The sequence below is a fragment of the Leptonychotes weddellii genome, chromosome 13, assembly GCF_054177405.1.
Source record: "Leptonychotes weddellii isolate Sample4059 chromosome 13, ASM5417740v2, whole genome shotgun sequence".
Classification (NCBI taxonomy): Eukaryota; Metazoa; Chordata; class Mammalia; order Carnivora; family Phocidae; genus Leptonychotes; species Leptonychotes weddellii.
Genome location: NC_138381.1, coordinates 76,513,651 through 76,532,517, shown reverse-complemented (window position 1 = coordinate 76,532,517; position 18,867 = coordinate 76,513,651). Strand labels below are relative to the sequence as shown.

Genomic DNA, 18,867 nt, shown 5'->3' with positions numbered 1-18,867 from the left:
AGTGTTATGGATTGTCCTTCCTAATGAAATTCATCCCCCCTTTTTTCTACACCCTGCTATTATAGCACATGATCTCTTTTTTTGTTGTTTTTTTAAGGTTTTATTTATTAGAGAACGTGCAGGAGCAGGGGAAGAGGGTGGGGCAGAGGGAGAAGCAGGCCTCCCGCTGAACAGGGAACCTGATGCTGGGCTCTATCCCAGGACCCTGGGATCATGACCTGAGCCAAAGGCAGACCCTTAACTGACTAAGCCACCCAAGCGCCCTACATCATCTCTCTCTCGGTATGCTGTAGCAGTTACCTAAAATGTCTCCCTCCTTCTGGTCTTATTCTACCCATTCTCAGTTTGCTTCCATACTTCTCGGAATAATCTAAGTCACAAATCTGACTATGTCATGCAGTTCTCTATCTAAAACTCTTTTCTGACCCCCACTACCCGTGGGATTAACTGAACACTCTGGCATGGTATACAAGGTCGTGGGTGATACCTTCCTCATCTCTTGTCGTCACCTGCGTGAGGCTTGGATTTCTGTTCTGAACTTCCATACCAATGATGAATTACTCTAACCATTGTTCTTAAAGAGCGCCAATGTCTTTCATATCTCCGTAAGTGTGAATGCGCTGTTCAGAAGATCCTTATCCACCTGGTGATTTCTTCCTTGAGACTCAGTTCCACGGTCATCTTTGTAACCTCTCTCCCCGGGCAAAGTTCAGCATTCCTTCTCTGTTCCCACAGCATTTTGTACACATACACTCTTGCTGTGATTTACATATTTCTCTGTCCTTTTCATCTTACTGTGAATTTCTTGGAATCAGAGACTATTTCTCTTTCATCCTTCTTGCCTGATATGTAGCAGACTCTTCATAAATATCAAATGGATGGATTTGGTAGAAGATGTTGGTTTGTATTTAGAAGAGAGTTAATTGGCATTTTAAGTTTTTTATGTTAATATTAAATATTTTGTTCTAAAGATGGTGGAGCCAGGGCAAGATTTACTGCTTGCTGCTTTGAGTGAGAGTGGAATTAGTCCGAATGACCTCTTTGATATTGATGGGGGAGATGCGGGGCTTGCAACTCCAACACCTACTCCTTCAGTTCAGCAGGTAAGAGTTTCCCGAAGCCTCTGTAAAAAGTAGATTGTTTCTTAATTTTAATTTCTACTTATAGAGACAGGCATTATTGAGACATAATTTTAAATAAGCACATGTGTGTTATTTTTATATTAGTCCACTCATGAGATGGAAAATATTTGCAGTGAGAAGACATTTCCTGCTTTGATATATATATAAAAGTAAGAGATGAATTCCTTAGAGCTCTTGTGGGAGGTTGGTTAATCTCTTTACTAGTTGTCTTTGTACTTTATAGGGACCCTCTTCTGAGGTTTCACTATGTACATTCTCTGAAAGTAAAAATAAGATTCTGTTGTCAGTATAGTTTTGTGAAGATGTACTTCCAAAGATTATTAGTTCCTACCTGGTATCAGAGATTTTACAATGTGTTTGAGTCTAAAACTTGACATTTTTTTTTTGTTTTAATAATCTTTTATTCTTGAAACAATTCACTGCCATCATTTTTTATTTCTTTCTCTGATGTTGTTTTCTCTCTAGTCCATGCCACTTAGTGCATTAGAACTAGGTTTGGAGACTGAAGCAGCAGTTCCTGTGAAACCAGAGCCAGAGACGGTACCTACTCCAGCGCTACTAAATGTTAGGGTAAGAATGATTTACATTTGGCATGACTGCTAAAATGGCTTTGAATTATAGTAAGAAAATAACCTGTAATATGAAGTCGTTTTATCTTACCAGTTCTGTTTTTTGCTACTTTCCGATACGCTACTCTCAGCTCCTATTTGATAAAACATTTCTTTCAGTCTTTTTGTCGTTATGTTGATCAAAAGATAATTAGGACAAAACAGAGTGTTTTGAATTTACTTATTGTAAATGATACAAAATTCATGAAGTAAAGATGAGTTACACATTATTCCACTACACATTTCATTTTTCCTTGTTGATTACAGCTTTTGTCCATTGGTATATGTGATTTTTATGTAATGGTAATTGTGCTTTAAATATAGAGTTCCTCTGATTTTACCTTAAACATAGCAATTATTAACTTAAGCCTAGCATATAAAATTATTAGAAACTGGTTAAAAATTTGATACCTTATGATAAATTATTGTCAAGAGTTTTATTTAAAAGTGATAAGTGGTGGGATGCCTAGCTGGCTCAGTTGGTGGAGCATGTGACTCCTGATCTCGGGTTTGTGAGTTTGAGCCCCACGTTGAGTGTTGAGATTATTTAAATTATTTAAATAAATTCTATATATATATATATATAAAAGCTGCCTGCTTTACTTATTTATTTAAAGTAGACTCCATGCCCAACGTGGGGCTCAAACTCACGACCCCTAGATTAAGAAGTTGCATGCTCTACGATTGAGCCAGCCAGGCACCCCAAAGCTGCCTGTTTTAAAAAATAAAAAAGTGATGAGTGGTAATCTCTTAAGATTCTTGTTATAGGAGTCATGGAAAAATAACAAATAGTTTGAGGAGGGAAGGAAGTAGAAATAGACTGAAATTTAAAAATATCTTGATTGTACTTCAGTCCATTGTAGTCACAGACACATTGTCATCCTCCCAATCTTTGACCTTTTTGTACTGCATTTTTGTCCAACTCCTAATGTCCCCCTCTACCCCCAACTATAAAAAATAAAATGCTATGTAGCTTTGTCTTAGGCTCAAAGGTAGAACCCATATTATCACCAGTATGTGATATTGGTGGATTGACTGGATCATTCATGCAGCATAGGTATTGAAAACTCTGCTTGGTGGTTTTATCTTTTAAATTCTAAACATTGGTATAGGTTGTATGATGGCAAAAAAGCATTGGACAAGAATCGTAGAATGCTAGCAATGGAAAATGGATCCCAGAGAGCCTGGGCCTCTGGGGGTGAAGTGATCTGCCTAAAGTTATCGACCTAGTTGGGGCAGTGCTGGGATTAGAAATTCTTTCTGTTCCTAGTCCTTGTATTATATAGTATTATCACACATCACAGCTTAGTTAGGATAGTTCCATTTTATGTTTGCTGCCCCCTACAATTGTAGAAAATGTCACACTCTTACTGTACCTTTTTTTCCCTCAAAGACGTGTGTTTTAACTTGGTAGTTTATAGTTAGGCATATTCAGTTAAAAATAACAGTGCCAGTGTTTAGGTAAGAATTAAAGTCAGTTTTAGATGTTTAAATGGCCTCCCATGTTGGTGAATCTAAGCCACATTAGAGAGTTCAGTACTTCTCAGTGGTCTGATGTATAACGGTTTTCTTTTATAGCAGCAGCCTCCATCTACTACAACATTTGTGCTGAATCAAATAAATCAGCTTCCAACCCTGGGATCTACAATTGTAATGACTAAAACACCGCCTGTAACAACAAATAGGCAGACCATCACTTTAACAAAGTTTATCCAGACTACTGCAAACACACGCCCTTCAGTCTCAGCACCAGCAGTACGAAATGCCATGACCTCTGCACCCTCAAAAGACCAGGTTCAGCTGAAGGATCTGCTGAAAAATAATAGTCTGAATGAACTCATGAAACTGAAGCCACCAGCTAATATTGCTCAGCCAGTTGCAACAGCAGCTAGTAAGTCTGTCTGTTTTCAGTAGTGTCAGCTGGCTCCTGTTGGTAAGATGTGTCAGTGTGTTTTTAAGGGTTTCCTTGGGTCTTAAACGAACTGGGTGTGAAGGACATATTTTATGACTTTGCACAATTACAGTATTTATACAATTCAAAGGAAGGAGAAATTTAGAAGCCCTAGTAGCATTTACCTTGAAATGAAGTGTGGAATTACCAGGTGGCTACATTAGTTAACACCATGAGATCTCAGTTTTATATATTGGGAATAACTGGTTAACATTTTCTCAGTCCTTTAAATCAGTACTTCTCAAACTTGAGAAGTGCCTCTGAATCACCTGGAGATCTTGTTCAAAAACAGAATCAGATTTGGTAGGTCTGGGGTAGGGCCCAAGATCCTGCATTTCTAACAAGCTTTTCAGAGGTGCTATTGCTGGTGATCCGTGGACCATGCGTGAGGTAACTAGCTTTAAACTGATACTTTACGCTTTAACTCTGACTTTTACAGTTTTATTATTTTGCCTGTCATTGGCTTTATTGCTTGTGAGTAGTTGTGTATTTAGTAAATTCTCTTTTAAAATACATTTTTGGGGTGCCTTGGTTGAGCATCTGACTCTTGATTTTGACTTAGTTCATGATCTCAGGGTCCTGGGATTGAGCCTGGCATCTGCCTCAGTGCAGAGTCGGCTTGTCCCTCTCCCTCCCTCTTTGCCCCTCCCCCTGCTCGCACGCACTCTCTCTCAAATAAATAAAAATTTTTTTAAAACAAAGTAAGATACATACATTTTTATTGTAAAATAATTCATTTTTTGAAAAAAGGTTTTATCTATTAGAGAGCATTTGGGGGGGGCTTGCTCCCAGGACCCCGAGATCACGACCTAAGCCAAAGTCAGACACTTAACCAACTGAGCCATCCAGGCGCCCCATACTATATATTTTTTTTTTAAAGAATGAGCACCCATATAATCCTTTTTTAAAAAACAGCTTTATTGAGATTCATTGTATATACCATGAAATTCATCCTTTTAAAGTACACAGTTGAGTGGATTTTAGTATATTCACAAGAGTTGTTCAACCATCACCACGAGCTAATCCTTTAAGGATAGGGTTTATTTATTTAATTTTTTAAGATTTTATTTATGTATTTGACAGAGAAAGAGCGAGAGAGGGAACACAAGCAGGGGGAGCGGGAGAGGGAGAGGCAGGCTTCCTGCCAAGCAGGGAGCCTGATGTAGGGCTCGATCCCAGGACCCTGGGACCATGATCTGAGCCGAAGGCAGACGCTTAACAACTGAGCCACCCAGGCACCCCTAAGGATAGGGTTTATTTATTTATTTATTTATTTATTTTTAAGGATAGGGTTTAAAGGGGAAAAGTTCAACAGTGGTTTGATTACATTTTTTAAAGAGTTTATTTATGGGTAATGAATATAGATTTTATTGTTTTTCTTTAGAATGTTACTGTTCATTTATTCAACAAATATTTATTGAGTGCCTATTATGTGCCAAGCACTGTTCTGGGATTTTGAGGGTGTGGCTGGGAAGAAAACTGTTGAGATTTCTGCTGTCATGGAGCTTGCATTCTAGTGGAGAGAGACAATAAACAAAATAAAGAAGTTATATAGTGTGTCTGAAAGGAATAAGCCCTGTGGAGAGAAACAAAATGAGGTGTGGGGCAGAAAGAGGTTATAGTTTTAAGTGCAGTGTTCAGAGGAAGCTTCATGTTTAGTAAGGTAATTTTTAAGGATAAAATAGAATTATTAGGGGCGCCTGGGTGGCTCAGTCGTTACAGGTCATGATCCCAGGGTCCTGGGATCGAGCCCCGCATCGGGCTCCCTACTCCGCAGGAGGCCTGCTTCTCCCTCTCCCACTCCCCCTGCTTGTGTTCCCTCTCTCGCTGTGTCTCTCTGTCAAATAAATAAAATCTTTAAAAAAAAAAATAGAATTATTAGATGTATTTTAAAATTTTGACTACATCAAATTTTAGTAGTACAGTTTTAAAAACTGAAAAACGTGAACTCTTAAGAGGGATATTCTTCCTTTCCCTTCTACATTCAGCTGAAGTGTATTTGAATACCTGTTATGTAACAGTACCAGGGTGGCACAGTTGGAAATGATAACTGACCTCAGTTATATTCTGAGCTGACTACTATTTTATAGTTTTGGCGTAGGAATGGGTGCCTTTTTTTTTTTTTTTTGTAAATTTCTTTGGGCTTGGAGGTTCCTGAGGATTTATACTAGTACATAAATAGCATTTTATTAGGGTTTGGAATGAGCTGATAAGTATTAAATAGTTCGTTTTCCAAAAGCTGCCTTATTTTTCTAGTATTGGGAGAAAAGTTTTAATACCTGATATAGACTAGTATATAATTTTGTGGCAGAATGGACTGCTTGGAAATTGTGCTTGTGTTTGTGAAGTAGAGAGCTGGAACATTCTAAAACAATGGCCAAGAAGAGTTTGTAGGGTGATACAGAACTAATTTTGTCTTTAGTGACAGATGTAATTAAAAATATCAGATAATCTAATCTTTTGTTTGAGTCCATACCATTGTTTCCTTGTGGCTGTAGTTTACTCTCAAAGTCATTATCCTGAACTAACTGCAACCTGCTAACTGCGTGCCCATTAAGAAGTCATTTTAACTGTCTTAGGGCTCATTTTTACTCTGCTCCACCATGGAGAGCAGGCATGGCCCTGACCTAGCTGGGGTGCAGGGCAGCATCTGGAATGACTCCTGGGAGACATGGATGATCAGCAGTTAGTGGAAGCAGCTGTCATTAAAGCCTTTGAGTTTGAGGAGAAATCCTGCTGCTTTTATGTGAGTGGCTTCCTGAGTATTCCACTCCTCAAATCAGCACATGTTCTCATAATTTAAAGAAGACTGTGCTATTGTGAGGGAAGTTTAGAAAGTAAAACAAAACAGGATAGGTTTGGAGCTAATTGAGTAATGCTTAGTACAGTAACATCTCCCACATCCAGTGGAGTAATTTTAAAAAGACAAAAGATTACAAGTCAAGGCCATCCTTGTGTGGAAGCCTGAGAAACTATCAGACTAGACCAGGGCTGAAAAAGAAACATGTGAGTGAATGCCAAAGATGAGCATAGTTTTGTGTTGTAGCAGAGGGTCATCTTTTTACTGGAAGGGAAGAACATTAAAAGTATGAAACTGCAAAGAGCAAGGTTTTGCATGTTCCCTTTCACTTATCTGTGGGTGTTGCCCCTTCCGGAGCCTTGAGCCCTTTGGCTCTCTGTTTGGGTTCTCACGTAAGGTCCAGTTCTGTACTCTGCAAACTGTTCACTTGCTCTCCCACAGTTACATTAAACACAAATTTGTTATCTCTGTTCCATTCTGTTTGTTTTGTTAACACTTCAGTTGTCATTTTTCCAAGTGACAGTCTCCCATATACTCCCTGTCTTTTGGTAGAATAGATAAGATGTTAATCAGTTATTCTGGTGTGATTTTCACACTGATCTCAGAAATCCCAAGTACCTGAAGAGTGCTTCAGGGATGCGGGCTGATTACAGGGGCTCTAGGCTACTCAGTCTAGCAGTTCTACTTGGCCTGATACTTGGATTGAGGGATTCTCTTGCTGTATCTGAATAGAGTTTGTAAACCACTGGTATAGAAGAAGAAAAGATTCATTGTTTGGATCTTTATTCTAAGGGGAGGAGGAAAATAGAGTTCCCCCAATTTTTTTTCTTCCAAGAAATAATTATTTGCCTCGAAAATAAGTATCACCAACTCAGATGAGATTAATTCTGTCTTGGTAATAACACCATTCTGGTTTGTTTGTTTTTGATGAACCAAGTGAAGTGTCCCAAAGTAATGCTGGCTGTTGGTATGTGTATTACAGTAAACTATCAAACACTTCTGGTTAAGATGTCCTTTTCATAACTAGGTCTCAGGTTTCCTATACACACATTTCTGTTTAAGTTACTTGTTTTCTAAGGTTAAATCTTAGCTCCGTGATAACACATAGCTTTGAATGTTTTCATTCTTATGCTTGCTTTAAGTTAGTGACAAGTAGGTTGGTATTCTTTGGTTTGTGAATTCAGTAAACTTACTGACTCCTTAGATTTAACATTTTTTTTTAAACCTGAATGTAAAAAATTTTTTAGTAAAACTTTTACTGAAAATAAATTGAGATTTTGTTCTAAAATCTAATAACTCTTCCCCTCAGCTGATGTAAGCAATGGTACAGTAAAGAAAGAATCTTCTAATAAAGAAGTAGCAAGAATATGGATAAACGACATGAAAATGAGGAGTTTTTCTCCAACCATGGTGAGTTTCAAAAGCTGCATCTGTATTACGTGGTGTAGAAATATACTTGGCTAAAAGTGCTCTAAAACGACCCACAGAAAACTTATTTTTGGGTGAAGGGGGGCTACTCAACTACATGAACTAATGAATAAGCATTAAATATCTAACATAAACGGACATACTAAACAAGGTTATTATAGCTTGTATATTTGATAGGGTTTAGTATTACACGCAGTACTGACATCCTTTTATTGTGAATCTTACCTGATCAGAGACAAAGGTAATGTGGAGTTAACTACAGTATTTGATAACTGTCCATTTGGGGATTGAACCTAAATATATAGCTAGTTATGAGCTGTCAGATCATATAATATTCTAGTTATAAGTAATTTTTTTTCCTTAAATTTTGGAAATGCCTTGGGTTAATTAACTCTACATTTATTTCATAATTGTGCTGTGTATAATACTGCATGTATGTGGTGGGTTTGTACAAGAGGTAGACTACATGGCTCCCCCTTCCATAATCACACAATTTGACAAGCACATGGTTTAAGTAGTATAAAGTACAGCAGAAAGTACATTGAGATACTCACAATTAAGATTATGAAATTGGAGGAAGAGGAAATCTCCCTGGACTCAGATGGCCTGGGAAGACTTCATTTTGTGGAGCAAGTATAATGGAGATTAGGTGTTGAGTTTGGAGAGACTGTAAGAGGGCATTTTAGGAAGGGAGCTAAAGCATTGATAGGCACAGAGGAGGTGGTGGCTATATGTTTAGATGGTGGTAAGCCAGGAGGAAGTTGGAAGTTGGAATGGTTGATTTTGGCACTGTGGAGGGTCCTGAGTTGAGTTCCAAAGACTTTGAGCACCTGGGTGGCTCAGTTGGTTAGATGTCCGACTCTTGGTTTCTGCTTAGGTCATGATCTCGGGGTTGTGAGATCTGGGTTCTGTGCTCGGTGGGGAGTCTGCTTGAGATTCTTTCCCTCTGCTCCCCCACCCTTCCCGCTCGCATACGTACGTACGCTCTCTCTCAAATGAATAAATAGATCTTAAAAAAAAAAACAGTGACTTTGGACTTGGTGCAGCACCAGTGGGGGCCCCTGGAAGTGGAGGATCCTGTTAGTGATTCAGGGTGAGTCAGGTGGGGAAGAGAGGCAGGTTGGAAGGTTGGTTAAGTACTCCAGAAGGGAGGTGTTAAGAGACTAAACTTGGGGGATTGTAAAGAGGATTGGAAAAGGGTTAGGGGAAAGTAAAAAAAGGATAATAGGAGATGACTGCATATAACAATACCAAAGGATTTTTAGGACTTGGGGATGGAATATGGAATTGGAAAGACAGCAATCTGCCTGAGGTTTTGAACAGGGACCAGGAGAATGAATGCTGGCAGGACCCAGTTTATTTAATGGTTGTGTGCCAGCAACTTAAGTGGAAGTTGATTTTTAGAAAGTAAGATTGCGGGGTGCCTGGGTGGCTCAGTCGGTTAAGTGTCTGCCTTCGGCTCAGGTCATGATCCCAGGGTCCTGGGATCGAGCCCCGCTTCAGGCTCCCTGCTCAGTGGGAAGCCTGCTTCTCCCTCTCCCACTCCTCCTGCTTGTGTTCCCTCTCTTGCTGCGTCTCTCTCTATGAAATAAATAAAATCTTTAAAAAAAAAAATTAAAAAAAAAAAAGATTGCATTTTCCTTTAAGAAATGTACATAGTGCTGAGATTCCCAGTCCAGCCCACTTTTGCCCATAATACGCCAAAAATTATATGTTGTCAGAGTTAAGAAACATTTAACAGGGGCATCTGGCTGGCTTAGTCGGTGGAGCATGTGACTCTTGATCTTGAAGTCTTAAGTTCGGGCCCCATGTTGGGAATAGACCTTACTTTAAAGAAAAAGAAAAAAAAGAAAAACATCTAGCAGAGATTACAAACTGGTAGACTATGCACCAAAGCCAGTTGACAGATGTGTTATGTTTGTCTCCACAATATTTTGAAAATTTTTCAATTTGTTGATACCACATAAAGGTCCTGATCTCCAGGTTATCCTGAAAAATAGGAGTACCTGACAACCCTGGGTCCACATTCCCCACCTAGTAAAATACTCCTGAAGTTGAGTAGTGAACACCTGTTTTGTGTGTTGGGCAGGCCTTCCTTCTCCAGGTACCACAATCTTTCCCCACTCCCCCTCATGATTATATCTCCTTGACCCTAAGCTTGGTGACCCTCAGTTGCCATTTTACTGGCTTATCAGTTTACCTGTCTGGTCCCTGTGGCCAGACAGTATCACCAACTTATCTTCCAATTATACTCTTGGTAATTTTTTTTTTTTTAATTCAGATATGGGAAGATAAGCTAGAGAAGGAAGGCTGGTCATTTAGTATGCATTATTTGGTAGGTGGGGAAAGGGGTGAAGGTGGGGATGGGGAGGACTCAGAATTTAAGTGATTTGCTTAAGGCCACACAAATAACAGTAGAATAGGGATTTACATCTGTTTCTTTGGCCATCCCCACTTTGTGTAGTTTCTGAAATTGAGTTTCATTTTGGCAGACTTTCTGAGAGCATTCAGGTCTGTTTTGGATTTTTTCCTGAGGATTCCATGGATTGATGTTGATTGGATGTTTATCTTCATCTCCCACTTTTAGTGAGCTATCATACTCTAAAGAAAAAAAATCAAAAAGTCTGCCATTATCTTTTAATTTTAAGGCTTTGTTGTCCTTGGCATTGCTTATAGGTCCTGACTGGTTTCTCTTTCTTTTTCTTCTTCTTTTCTACATACACTGGGTTTCACAGCTTTTTCTCTGTATTTTTCTTGAACAAGCACATTAATAAAGAGCTTTGCTGATGGTTTTACTTGTAGTGAGAGGAGGCTAGTTCAGGGTCTTTCTATTCCCCTATTCCTCCCTACCTTACCCCTTTAAGATTCTGTGAAGAAACAAAGGAACATGTGACTGGTGACCATTCACTCAAGTTGCTTGAGACAGTCTGGCTTCATTCCTGTTTTCCTGGTGTAGTTACTAAGAGCTTCCCATTGCATTTTTGGGTGTGCCAGGGTTTGGAGAGTAAGTGCTTGGCTATCTTACATATGATTGTTGTTGTTTGGAGACATAGATGTCTGAAGTAGATTATCTGTCCTTCAGAAGAACCTTTAAACCCAGAGTTTTCTGGGGTTTGGTTTCAGTGTCCGATGGAAAGAAGACAGCTGAATTGAAGGTGCACTGAAATGAGGGTGGGATGTGTAACTTCAACAGAGTTTCTGCCATTGAGGTTGTAGGATGAGCTGCTGGGGCTCATCCACCTTTTCTCCCCAAATCTTTTGGTCTTTCTGTTCCTGGAACTGAAATGAAGATTGAAGACTGAGGTTAAAAAGAGTTCTGGGCATCAAGGAAGGTGGTAGGCAATATTGAAGGGGAAAGTAGTTTGAGATAATGGTGGTTAGAAGGATGGAGGTGAAGCCCTGTAGTGACCCAGTGGTGTGTTAGGGATGAGAACTAGGTCATGGATTATCTGTACTCATTGGAGAAACACGGAAGATGCAAAGTGTGACCCAGATTTTAGAGAATATAGAAGTGGTATGTCATGTTTCCAAGATTGAAGACTGTTTAGTATTCCTTCAGAAGAGTTTTTCTGTGTGTTACTTAGGCCTCCAGTCTCTGATTATGTTCCCTCTGTGTTACAGAAGGTCCCTGTTGTGAAAGAGGAAGATGAACCAGAGGAAGAAGATGAAGAAGAAATGGGTCATGCAGAAACCTATGCAGAGTATATGCCTATAAAATGTATGTCATTGGGATCTCAAAATAATGAAAGACTTCTGGGTTCTTCTTGAATTTAAGTAACTTTCCCATACATGTTATTATCTATTAGGATCTGTCAATATTGGGTACCTCAGAATTTGACAAGAGCTTTGTAATAGGTTTTGAACTATGATATGTTTTGAAATATCTACATGAAAATTTGACTGTGGGTTATTTTCCCTATGCAGACTTAGAACTGTTTTGGGTTGAAGTCCTTTAAGAGTAAAAAAGCTTGGGTTTTATTTTGTTTCAAGTTAATTTTGCTCATATTAGCAGTGATTATAAAATCATAGTAAATTGCAGAGATAGAAATCTATCTTAGCTTTCTATACTTTATACAAAGCATAAAAACATGGGAATCTTAAAAATAAAATGTGCTGTTTATTTCAGTGGTGTACATTAACACTTCTGCCCTTTTTTCCATAACAACCATGATTTATTTTTTTAGTGGCCACTATGTCAAATTGAAAATTAATAGTTTTTAGCTTTGATGTAAAAATGTTCACTTTTTCATTATATGAGGGTGATAAGATGAAAAAAATACATAACTAGAATCCTTTATTTACTCCGAGTTTCTATAAAAAGCCACTAATATTACTATTTAAACTCAAAATTTCTGTTTACCAACTATGTATCGACTTCAGGATCCCATAATTTCTGGTCATTTAAAATTAACTTTGGGGGTGCCTGGCTGGCTCAGTTGGTTGAGTATGCGACTCTTGATCTCAGGGTCATGAGTTCAAGCCCCACGTTGGACATGGAGCCCACTTAAAAATAACATATACATACGATAAACATTTAAAAGATGAATCTTAGGTTGTGGTATCTGAAATGGGTGGTTACCCTCACTCCCATAATAGTTTTCATAAAAGAATTGAAAGTTTATCTATGGCCCTTTAAACTAAGGTCAACAAACTAAATTTGGACCATTGCCTTTTTAAGTTTTACTGGAAAATAACCATGCCCGTGAGTTTATTTATTTATTGGCTATGGCTGCTTTTACATTGCTACAATGGCATTGTTTAGTAATAGACCAGATGCTCAGTAAAGCTGTAAATATTAATTAATTTATGCATTCAAATAGATTTTTTTTTTAAGATTCTAATTTATTTGTCAGCTAGAGAGCGCACAAGCAGGGCGAGCGGCAGGCAGAGGGAGAAGCAGGCTCCCCCCCTGAGCAAGGAGCCCGATGCGGGACTCAATTTCAGGACCCTGGGATCATGACCTGAGCCGAAGGCAGATGCTTAACCAACTGAGCCACCCAGGCGTCCCTCAAATAGATTTCCAAATTTAGGATTATGTTTTGTTGCTACTGGAGAACGTGGTGATATGAACTAAGTTGATATTTTTCTAGATTTTTTTTGATCAGCAGGTCTCTATTTAAACCATAAGTATTTGATAAATAGGTCCTTTTACCAAATTTAAATAATAATTTACCACCCATCAGTGCCTTTTTAATATCCTGGAGTGTATAGTTACTTATTTACTTTTATTTGCTCTGTGATAGCAAAAATATGGCAATATTATATAATAAAACTGGGAGCATTATTACCTAGAAAACTAAAATGAAGTATTTTAAAATTTCATTTAGTAAAAATTGGCCTACGTCATCCAGATGCTGTAGTGGAAACTAGTTCTTTATCCAGTGTTACTCCTCCTGATGTTTGGTACAAAACATCCATTTCTGAAGAAACCATTGATAATGGCTGGTTATCAGCATTACAACTTGAGGCAATTACTTATGCAGCCCAGGTAAGCAATATTTTGTAACTACATACAATGTATTTATTTTTTAATCCTGGTGCATATAGTATAGTTGCTTTAACACAAAGGTAATTTTTCTTGAATGAAAAACTTGTGCTTGTGATTTTTACAAAAGTTTCATGTGTTAGAAAATTATTTATTTATTTTTTTTAGAGAGAGAGCGTGCGTGAGCCAGGGGGAGGAGCAGAGGGAGAGGGATAAGCAGACTCTGTGCTGAGCGTGGAGCCCAAGGCAGGGCCTGATCCCATGACCCCAAGATCATGACCTGAGCTGAAATCAAGAGTTGGACGCCCAACCTACTGAGCCACCCAGGTGCCCCTCGTGTGTTAAAAAATTAAAGGGGTAGCATGGATGCAGGGGGTTCATTTCTACTGGAAATGAAAAATGTTATAACCTCTTTGGAATTCACTGGGGATATGTATTAAAAATGTGGGGTGCCTGGGTGGCTCAGTTGGTTAAGTGTCAGACTCTTTGATCCACTCAGGTCATGATCTCAGGGTCGTGAGATCAGTCCTTGTATCAGACTCCGTGCTGGGTGTGGGGCCTACTTAAGATTCTCTCTCTCCTATCCCCGCACCCAGCTCTCATGCATGTGCTTCCTCAGTGGTGTACTTTTTAATAATCTAAATAAATACATACATACATACATACATAAATACATAAATAAATTTTTTGAAAATACATATAGCCTATTGTGCCTGGCTGGCTCAGTCAGTAGAGCATGACTTTTGATCCTGGGGTCATGAGTTCTAGCCCCACATTGATCGTAGAGCTTACTTGAAATAAAAAATACATGTATCCTTTGACCTAACAATTCCATTATTGGGAGTTTGTGCGCTAGAACTATTAGATTAAGAATATATATATTAAGGAGATGGATGGATGGATGGATGACTGTTTGTTTTAGCTCTTTTAACCCTGCTTGCTGAATGCTAGAAAGGATCTAAAATCCCATACCCTAGTGGCTGTTTGAATGAACTGTGGTATTATTGTATATGGGTGTTTTACTGGCTTTCAAAACCATGAATTAGTTATGCCAGTTTCTTGAGAGGACTTCTTTTGTACTCCAGTTCTGTAAAATAAGTAATGGCCGAACAGGTAACCATCCTCCATATTTATGTGTGATGAAAAGTTTGTATTTGTCTATGCAGGCATTGAAAGAGACACAGAAGAATGCTCACCAGTTTGTTAACTTCAGTAACATCAGTTACCTGGTGCATGTGAGTGTAGCCAGAAAGAATACATAGTAAATATAAAGAAAGTATCCATATTGAGCCAAACTGTGTGCCATTTGTATACAGATAGATCACATTAATATATTCCTACAACAGTGTTGTAAAGACTGATCACCACAGTATCTAAAGGAGTAGATTGATTATCAGCTTTCTCTTTTCCAGCAACATGAAACATTCCTACCTAATGGAGATCGTGCTGGCTTCTTAATAGGTGATGGTGCTGGTGTGGGAAAAGGAAGGACGATAGCGGGAATTATCTATGAAAATTACTTGCTGAGTAGAAAAAGAGCATTATGGTAAGTGCCAAAGACTGTGGAAGCTTTATTTTGTGAATAGTTATTCCAGCATGTGAGATGGGTTTTAATGAGTAGGTGTATTTTTTTTTTAAGTGTCAAGCCCTGTTTTTATTTATCCTCAATACTGCTAGATTGATGGAATTTGCATTTAATTTGTGTTTTTTTTTTTCTTTTTTATGTGGCAGGTTCAGTGTTTCAAATGATTTAAAGTATGATGCTGAAAGAGATTTGAGGGATATTGGAGCAAAAAACATTTTGGTTCATTCATTAAACAAGGTATGAAAGTTTTCTCTTTGGTTAGTCATTCAGTAAATATTGACTCATCAGTGAGATGGGAATAATAGTTTCTACTTTGTAGAGTTGTTGTGAGGATTAAGTGAATTATTTTACAGAAAGCATTAGTGAGTGCTAGCCATTCTTACTGGTTTGTGGGTTACTATGCATCAAGTACTATGCCAGGTAGGGTTGTATAGTGGCAAACAAAATAGGCCTTGTCTCTGTTGTTACGGAGTTCTCAGTTTTGGTGTTCTTTTTGTCTTTGTTTCTGAGGTAACCTTATATGGCTGAAACTCATAACTGAGTATAAGGATGCAGTTTGTAGTAAAGCTGTGTGGATAGGTAGTCACAGCACATAGGGAATTGTTGAGGCTTGGAGACTGATTTGGATATTTATATATCCACTGGAGTTTTACATCTGTACCTTTGTTCATGTTAAAACAGTTCTGTCAAGTGGAAGAAAATGTGTCTCAATATCTAAAGCATAGTTTGATAGGAATCTTAATGTTCATTTGGCAAATCTTTACTGACCTCTTATGTACCAAGAGCTGGAGTAGTACAATAGGCAGACTTCTTTCCTGCAGGTACCTCTCTCTTAGCCTTTTGAAAATAAGTAAATATAAATCTACTTTCTGTGTGAGCCCTAGGTTGGTTCAGTGTTGCCCTGCTCATCATTGGCTTTTTTGGGTGGGTATGACTGTGGTCTGGTAGGTAAAGTACTATGTCTTGAATGATTCCTCACAGCTCAAAACTAAAAACATGTAACTGGCATCTAGAAATATTTTTGATTTCTTTGTCCGTTTAATTGAAGAAGGGTATATTAACTATTAATCATAATTCTTTATATATGCCTTAGAACTTAATTATAGTGACTTGACATAGAGGAAGTGCACAATAAATATTTTTGTAGTGAATATTGTGACTTTTTTTTCTTGGGGGGGGTTTGGTTTATAATCTTTTTTTTGTTGATAGAAATTTTTTGAGGGGCACACGGGTGGCTCAATCAGTTGAGCATCTGCCTTCGGCTCAGGTCATGATCCCAGGATTCTGGGTTCAAGCCTGTCATCGAGCTCCCTGCTCAGTGGGGAGTCTTCTTCTGCCTCCCTCTGCCCTTCCCCCTGCTCAAGCACGCACACTCTCTTTCTCAAATAAAATGAACAAAATCTTTTAAAAAAAAGTTTTTTGAGACTTTGATGAAAACTAGATCATTGTATCATGAAGTTGTGTGCATATATATAAACATAGGTGCGTGCATGCGTGTGTGTGTGTGTGTATACATATGTAGAAGTTCTGTGTGTGGTCTTAGGGGCTCTTTTGACTTCCCTAAAAGCCCATGATGGACCCACCAATTTCCTGCTATAGAAGTTTGGGTGGGATAGATTTTTCAGAGAGAAAAGCGTATATGTTAAATTCTTCTTTTTTCTTTTTTAGTTTAAATATGGAAAAATTTCTTCCAAACATAATGGGAGCGTGAAAAAGGGTGTTATTTTTGCTACCTATTCTTCCCTTATTGGTGAAAGTCAGTCTGGCGGTAAATATAAAACTAGATTAAAACAACTTCTGCATTGGTGCGGTGATGACTTCGATGGAGTGGTATCCTTTACAACAAATGTTTTTAATTTTTATTTATTTTGTTTTTATATTTTTTAATGACACAAAAGTGAGTGTAAGAATAAACATTTAAAACTACATCCTGAGATTAACTGAAATTGCTGGGATAAGAGCTTTAATGATGTCCCAGTGTCCAAGGGGGAGTCTGTTTTCTAGCTGTCATATAAGAGGCCAGTATTTAAGCTCCTGGTTTAGGAAAATGTTAATAGGTGTGGGAAGTGATGAATACTGTATTCCACTTTTGGGGATTCATACTGCGTATTACATAGTAAAGCACCTGAGAAGACTAAGGGGAAAAAAACTTTGGACTTAGTGATTTCCAAACCTATTTGCTCATGGCAGACCTTTTACTGTCATGCATGAAGAATGTTTTTCAAATGGTGATTAAGTTAGTCACCAGTTGTACTTAGAGAATTTGCCAAAGTTCTCTAAAATCTGTGTGGTGGACATTTCTTGCCACAGTGGATTCATTCTTCCATTCTAATTAAGAATTAAATATCCAGTCAATATAAATACCAAAATCAGTGGTTGCCTCTCAGACTTGAGAGGGAGGGGTGATGTCAAGGAGAGGCACATAGAGGGCTTCATTTATGTTTGTAATCTTAAAAAGAAAACAGTTGGAGGCAAATATGGTAAAATGTTAAGGTTTGACAAAGCCAGATGATGGCCGTGTTGGTGTTATTTTAAAAAGTTAATGCTCAGGGGCTTATTATCAGCGGCATCTCTCCCCTCCTGATTGTCTTGAATTTAGCCCACTCTACCACCCCAGAAATTTGAGATGTTTCCCAAGGCCTTGAAATAAACGTTAAATTTTCCTTAAAGATTAGAGATATTTGCTACTATGTTATGTTCCTTAATTCATTCTGTACAGATAGTGTTTGATGAATGTCATAAAGCAAAAAACTTATGTCCTGTTGGTTCTTCAAAGCCAACCAAGACAGGCTTAGCAGTTCTAGAGCTTCAGAACAAATTGCCAAAGGCCAGAGTTGTTTATGCTAGTGCCACTGGTGAGTTGTTATTTTATTTGAAAGGTATGTGTAGGTTATTTTTTCAGCTATAAAATTTTTTGTTTTGGGATTTTTCAGGTGCTTCTGAACCACGAAACATGGCCTATATGAACCGTCTTGGAATATGGGGTGAGGGAACTCCATTTAGAGAATTCAGTGATTTTATCCAAGCAGTAGAACGGAGGTAAAGCAATTTACAGTATACACTATTTGTTCTCGGTTGCAGTCTAAAAGAGGTGTTACCACTAAAACCTTTCCCACTTATATTAAAGCCCTACTATATTTAATGATAGTTACTGTGTGTTTTAATTTTATTCAGAGGTGTTGGTGCCATGGAAATAGTTGCTATGGATATGAAGCTTAGAGGAATGTACATTGCTCGACAGCTGAGCTTTACTGGAGTGACCTTCAAAATTGAGGAAGTTCTTCTTTCTCAGAGCTATGTGAAAATGTATAACAAAGCAGTCAAGCTGGTGAGAAGTTTTTTCTTAATTCCTAGTATTTTTAATGTCTCTCAGCCCACAAGAGTATATTTTGCTGTAACACAACAGATAAGGCACTAGATTCTTATTTTCCTAATTTTCTAAGCTTTCTCTTTGTTAAAGTAATTTATTTTATTTTCTTTTTTCAAAGATTTTTTTATTTATTTGACAGTGAAAGAGGGAACACAAGCAGTGGGGGAGGGGCAGAGGGAGAGGGAGAAGCACGATGTGGGGCTTGATCCCAGGACTCTGGGATCATGACCTGAGCCGAAGGCAAACTGGCTTAATGACTGAGCCACCCAGGCTCCCCAAAGTAATTTATTTTAAAAAACCATTTGTGGGGCGCCTGGGTGGCTCAGTCGTTAAGCGTCTGCCTTCGGCTCAGGTCATGATCCCAGGGTCCTGGGATCAAGCCCCGCATCGAGCTCCCTGCTCAGTGGGAAGCCTTCTTCTCCCTCTCCCACTCCTCCTGCTTGTGTTCCCTCTGTCACTGTGTCTCTCTCTGTAAAATAAATAAATAAAATCCTTTAA

At 38.4% G+C, this 18,867-nt stretch overlaps 1 protein-coding gene across 3 annotated transcripts in view; it reads left to right on the top strand.

The window, feature by feature from the left end:
• SBNO1 (strawberry notch homolog 1) overlaps positions 1 to 18,867 on the top strand; it is a 57,201-nt gene that overhangs the window by 7,851 nt on the left and 30,483 nt on the right. Inside the window, exons 2-13 of one of the 3 annotated variants that reach the window (XM_081802370.1) lie at positions 972 to 1,103; positions 1,608 to 1,712; positions 3,332 to 3,641; positions 7,811 to 7,911; positions 11,551 to 11,647; positions 13,257 to 13,417; positions 14,827 to 14,960; positions 15,146 to 15,236; positions 16,668 to 16,829; positions 17,719 to 17,854; positions 17,933 to 18,038; positions 18,174 to 18,327. In XM_081802370.1, coding sequence (XP_081658496.1) covers positions 972 to 1,103; positions 1,608 to 1,712; positions 3,332 to 3,641; positions 7,811 to 7,911; positions 11,551 to 11,647; positions 13,257 to 13,417; positions 14,827 to 14,960; positions 15,146 to 15,236; positions 16,668 to 16,829; positions 17,719 to 17,854; positions 17,933 to 18,038; positions 18,174 to 18,327 — 1,689 coding nt within the window. Of the gene's footprint in view, positions 1 to 971; positions 1,104 to 1,607; positions 1,713 to 3,328; positions 3,642 to 7,810; positions 7,912 to 11,550; positions 11,648 to 13,256; positions 13,418 to 14,826; positions 14,961 to 15,145; positions 15,237 to 16,667; positions 16,830 to 17,718; positions 17,855 to 17,932; positions 18,039 to 18,173; positions 18,328 to 18,867 lie in introns of all 3 variants that reach the window. The other 2 variants (XM_081802371.1, XM_081802369.1) reach the window with 2 other exon arrangements.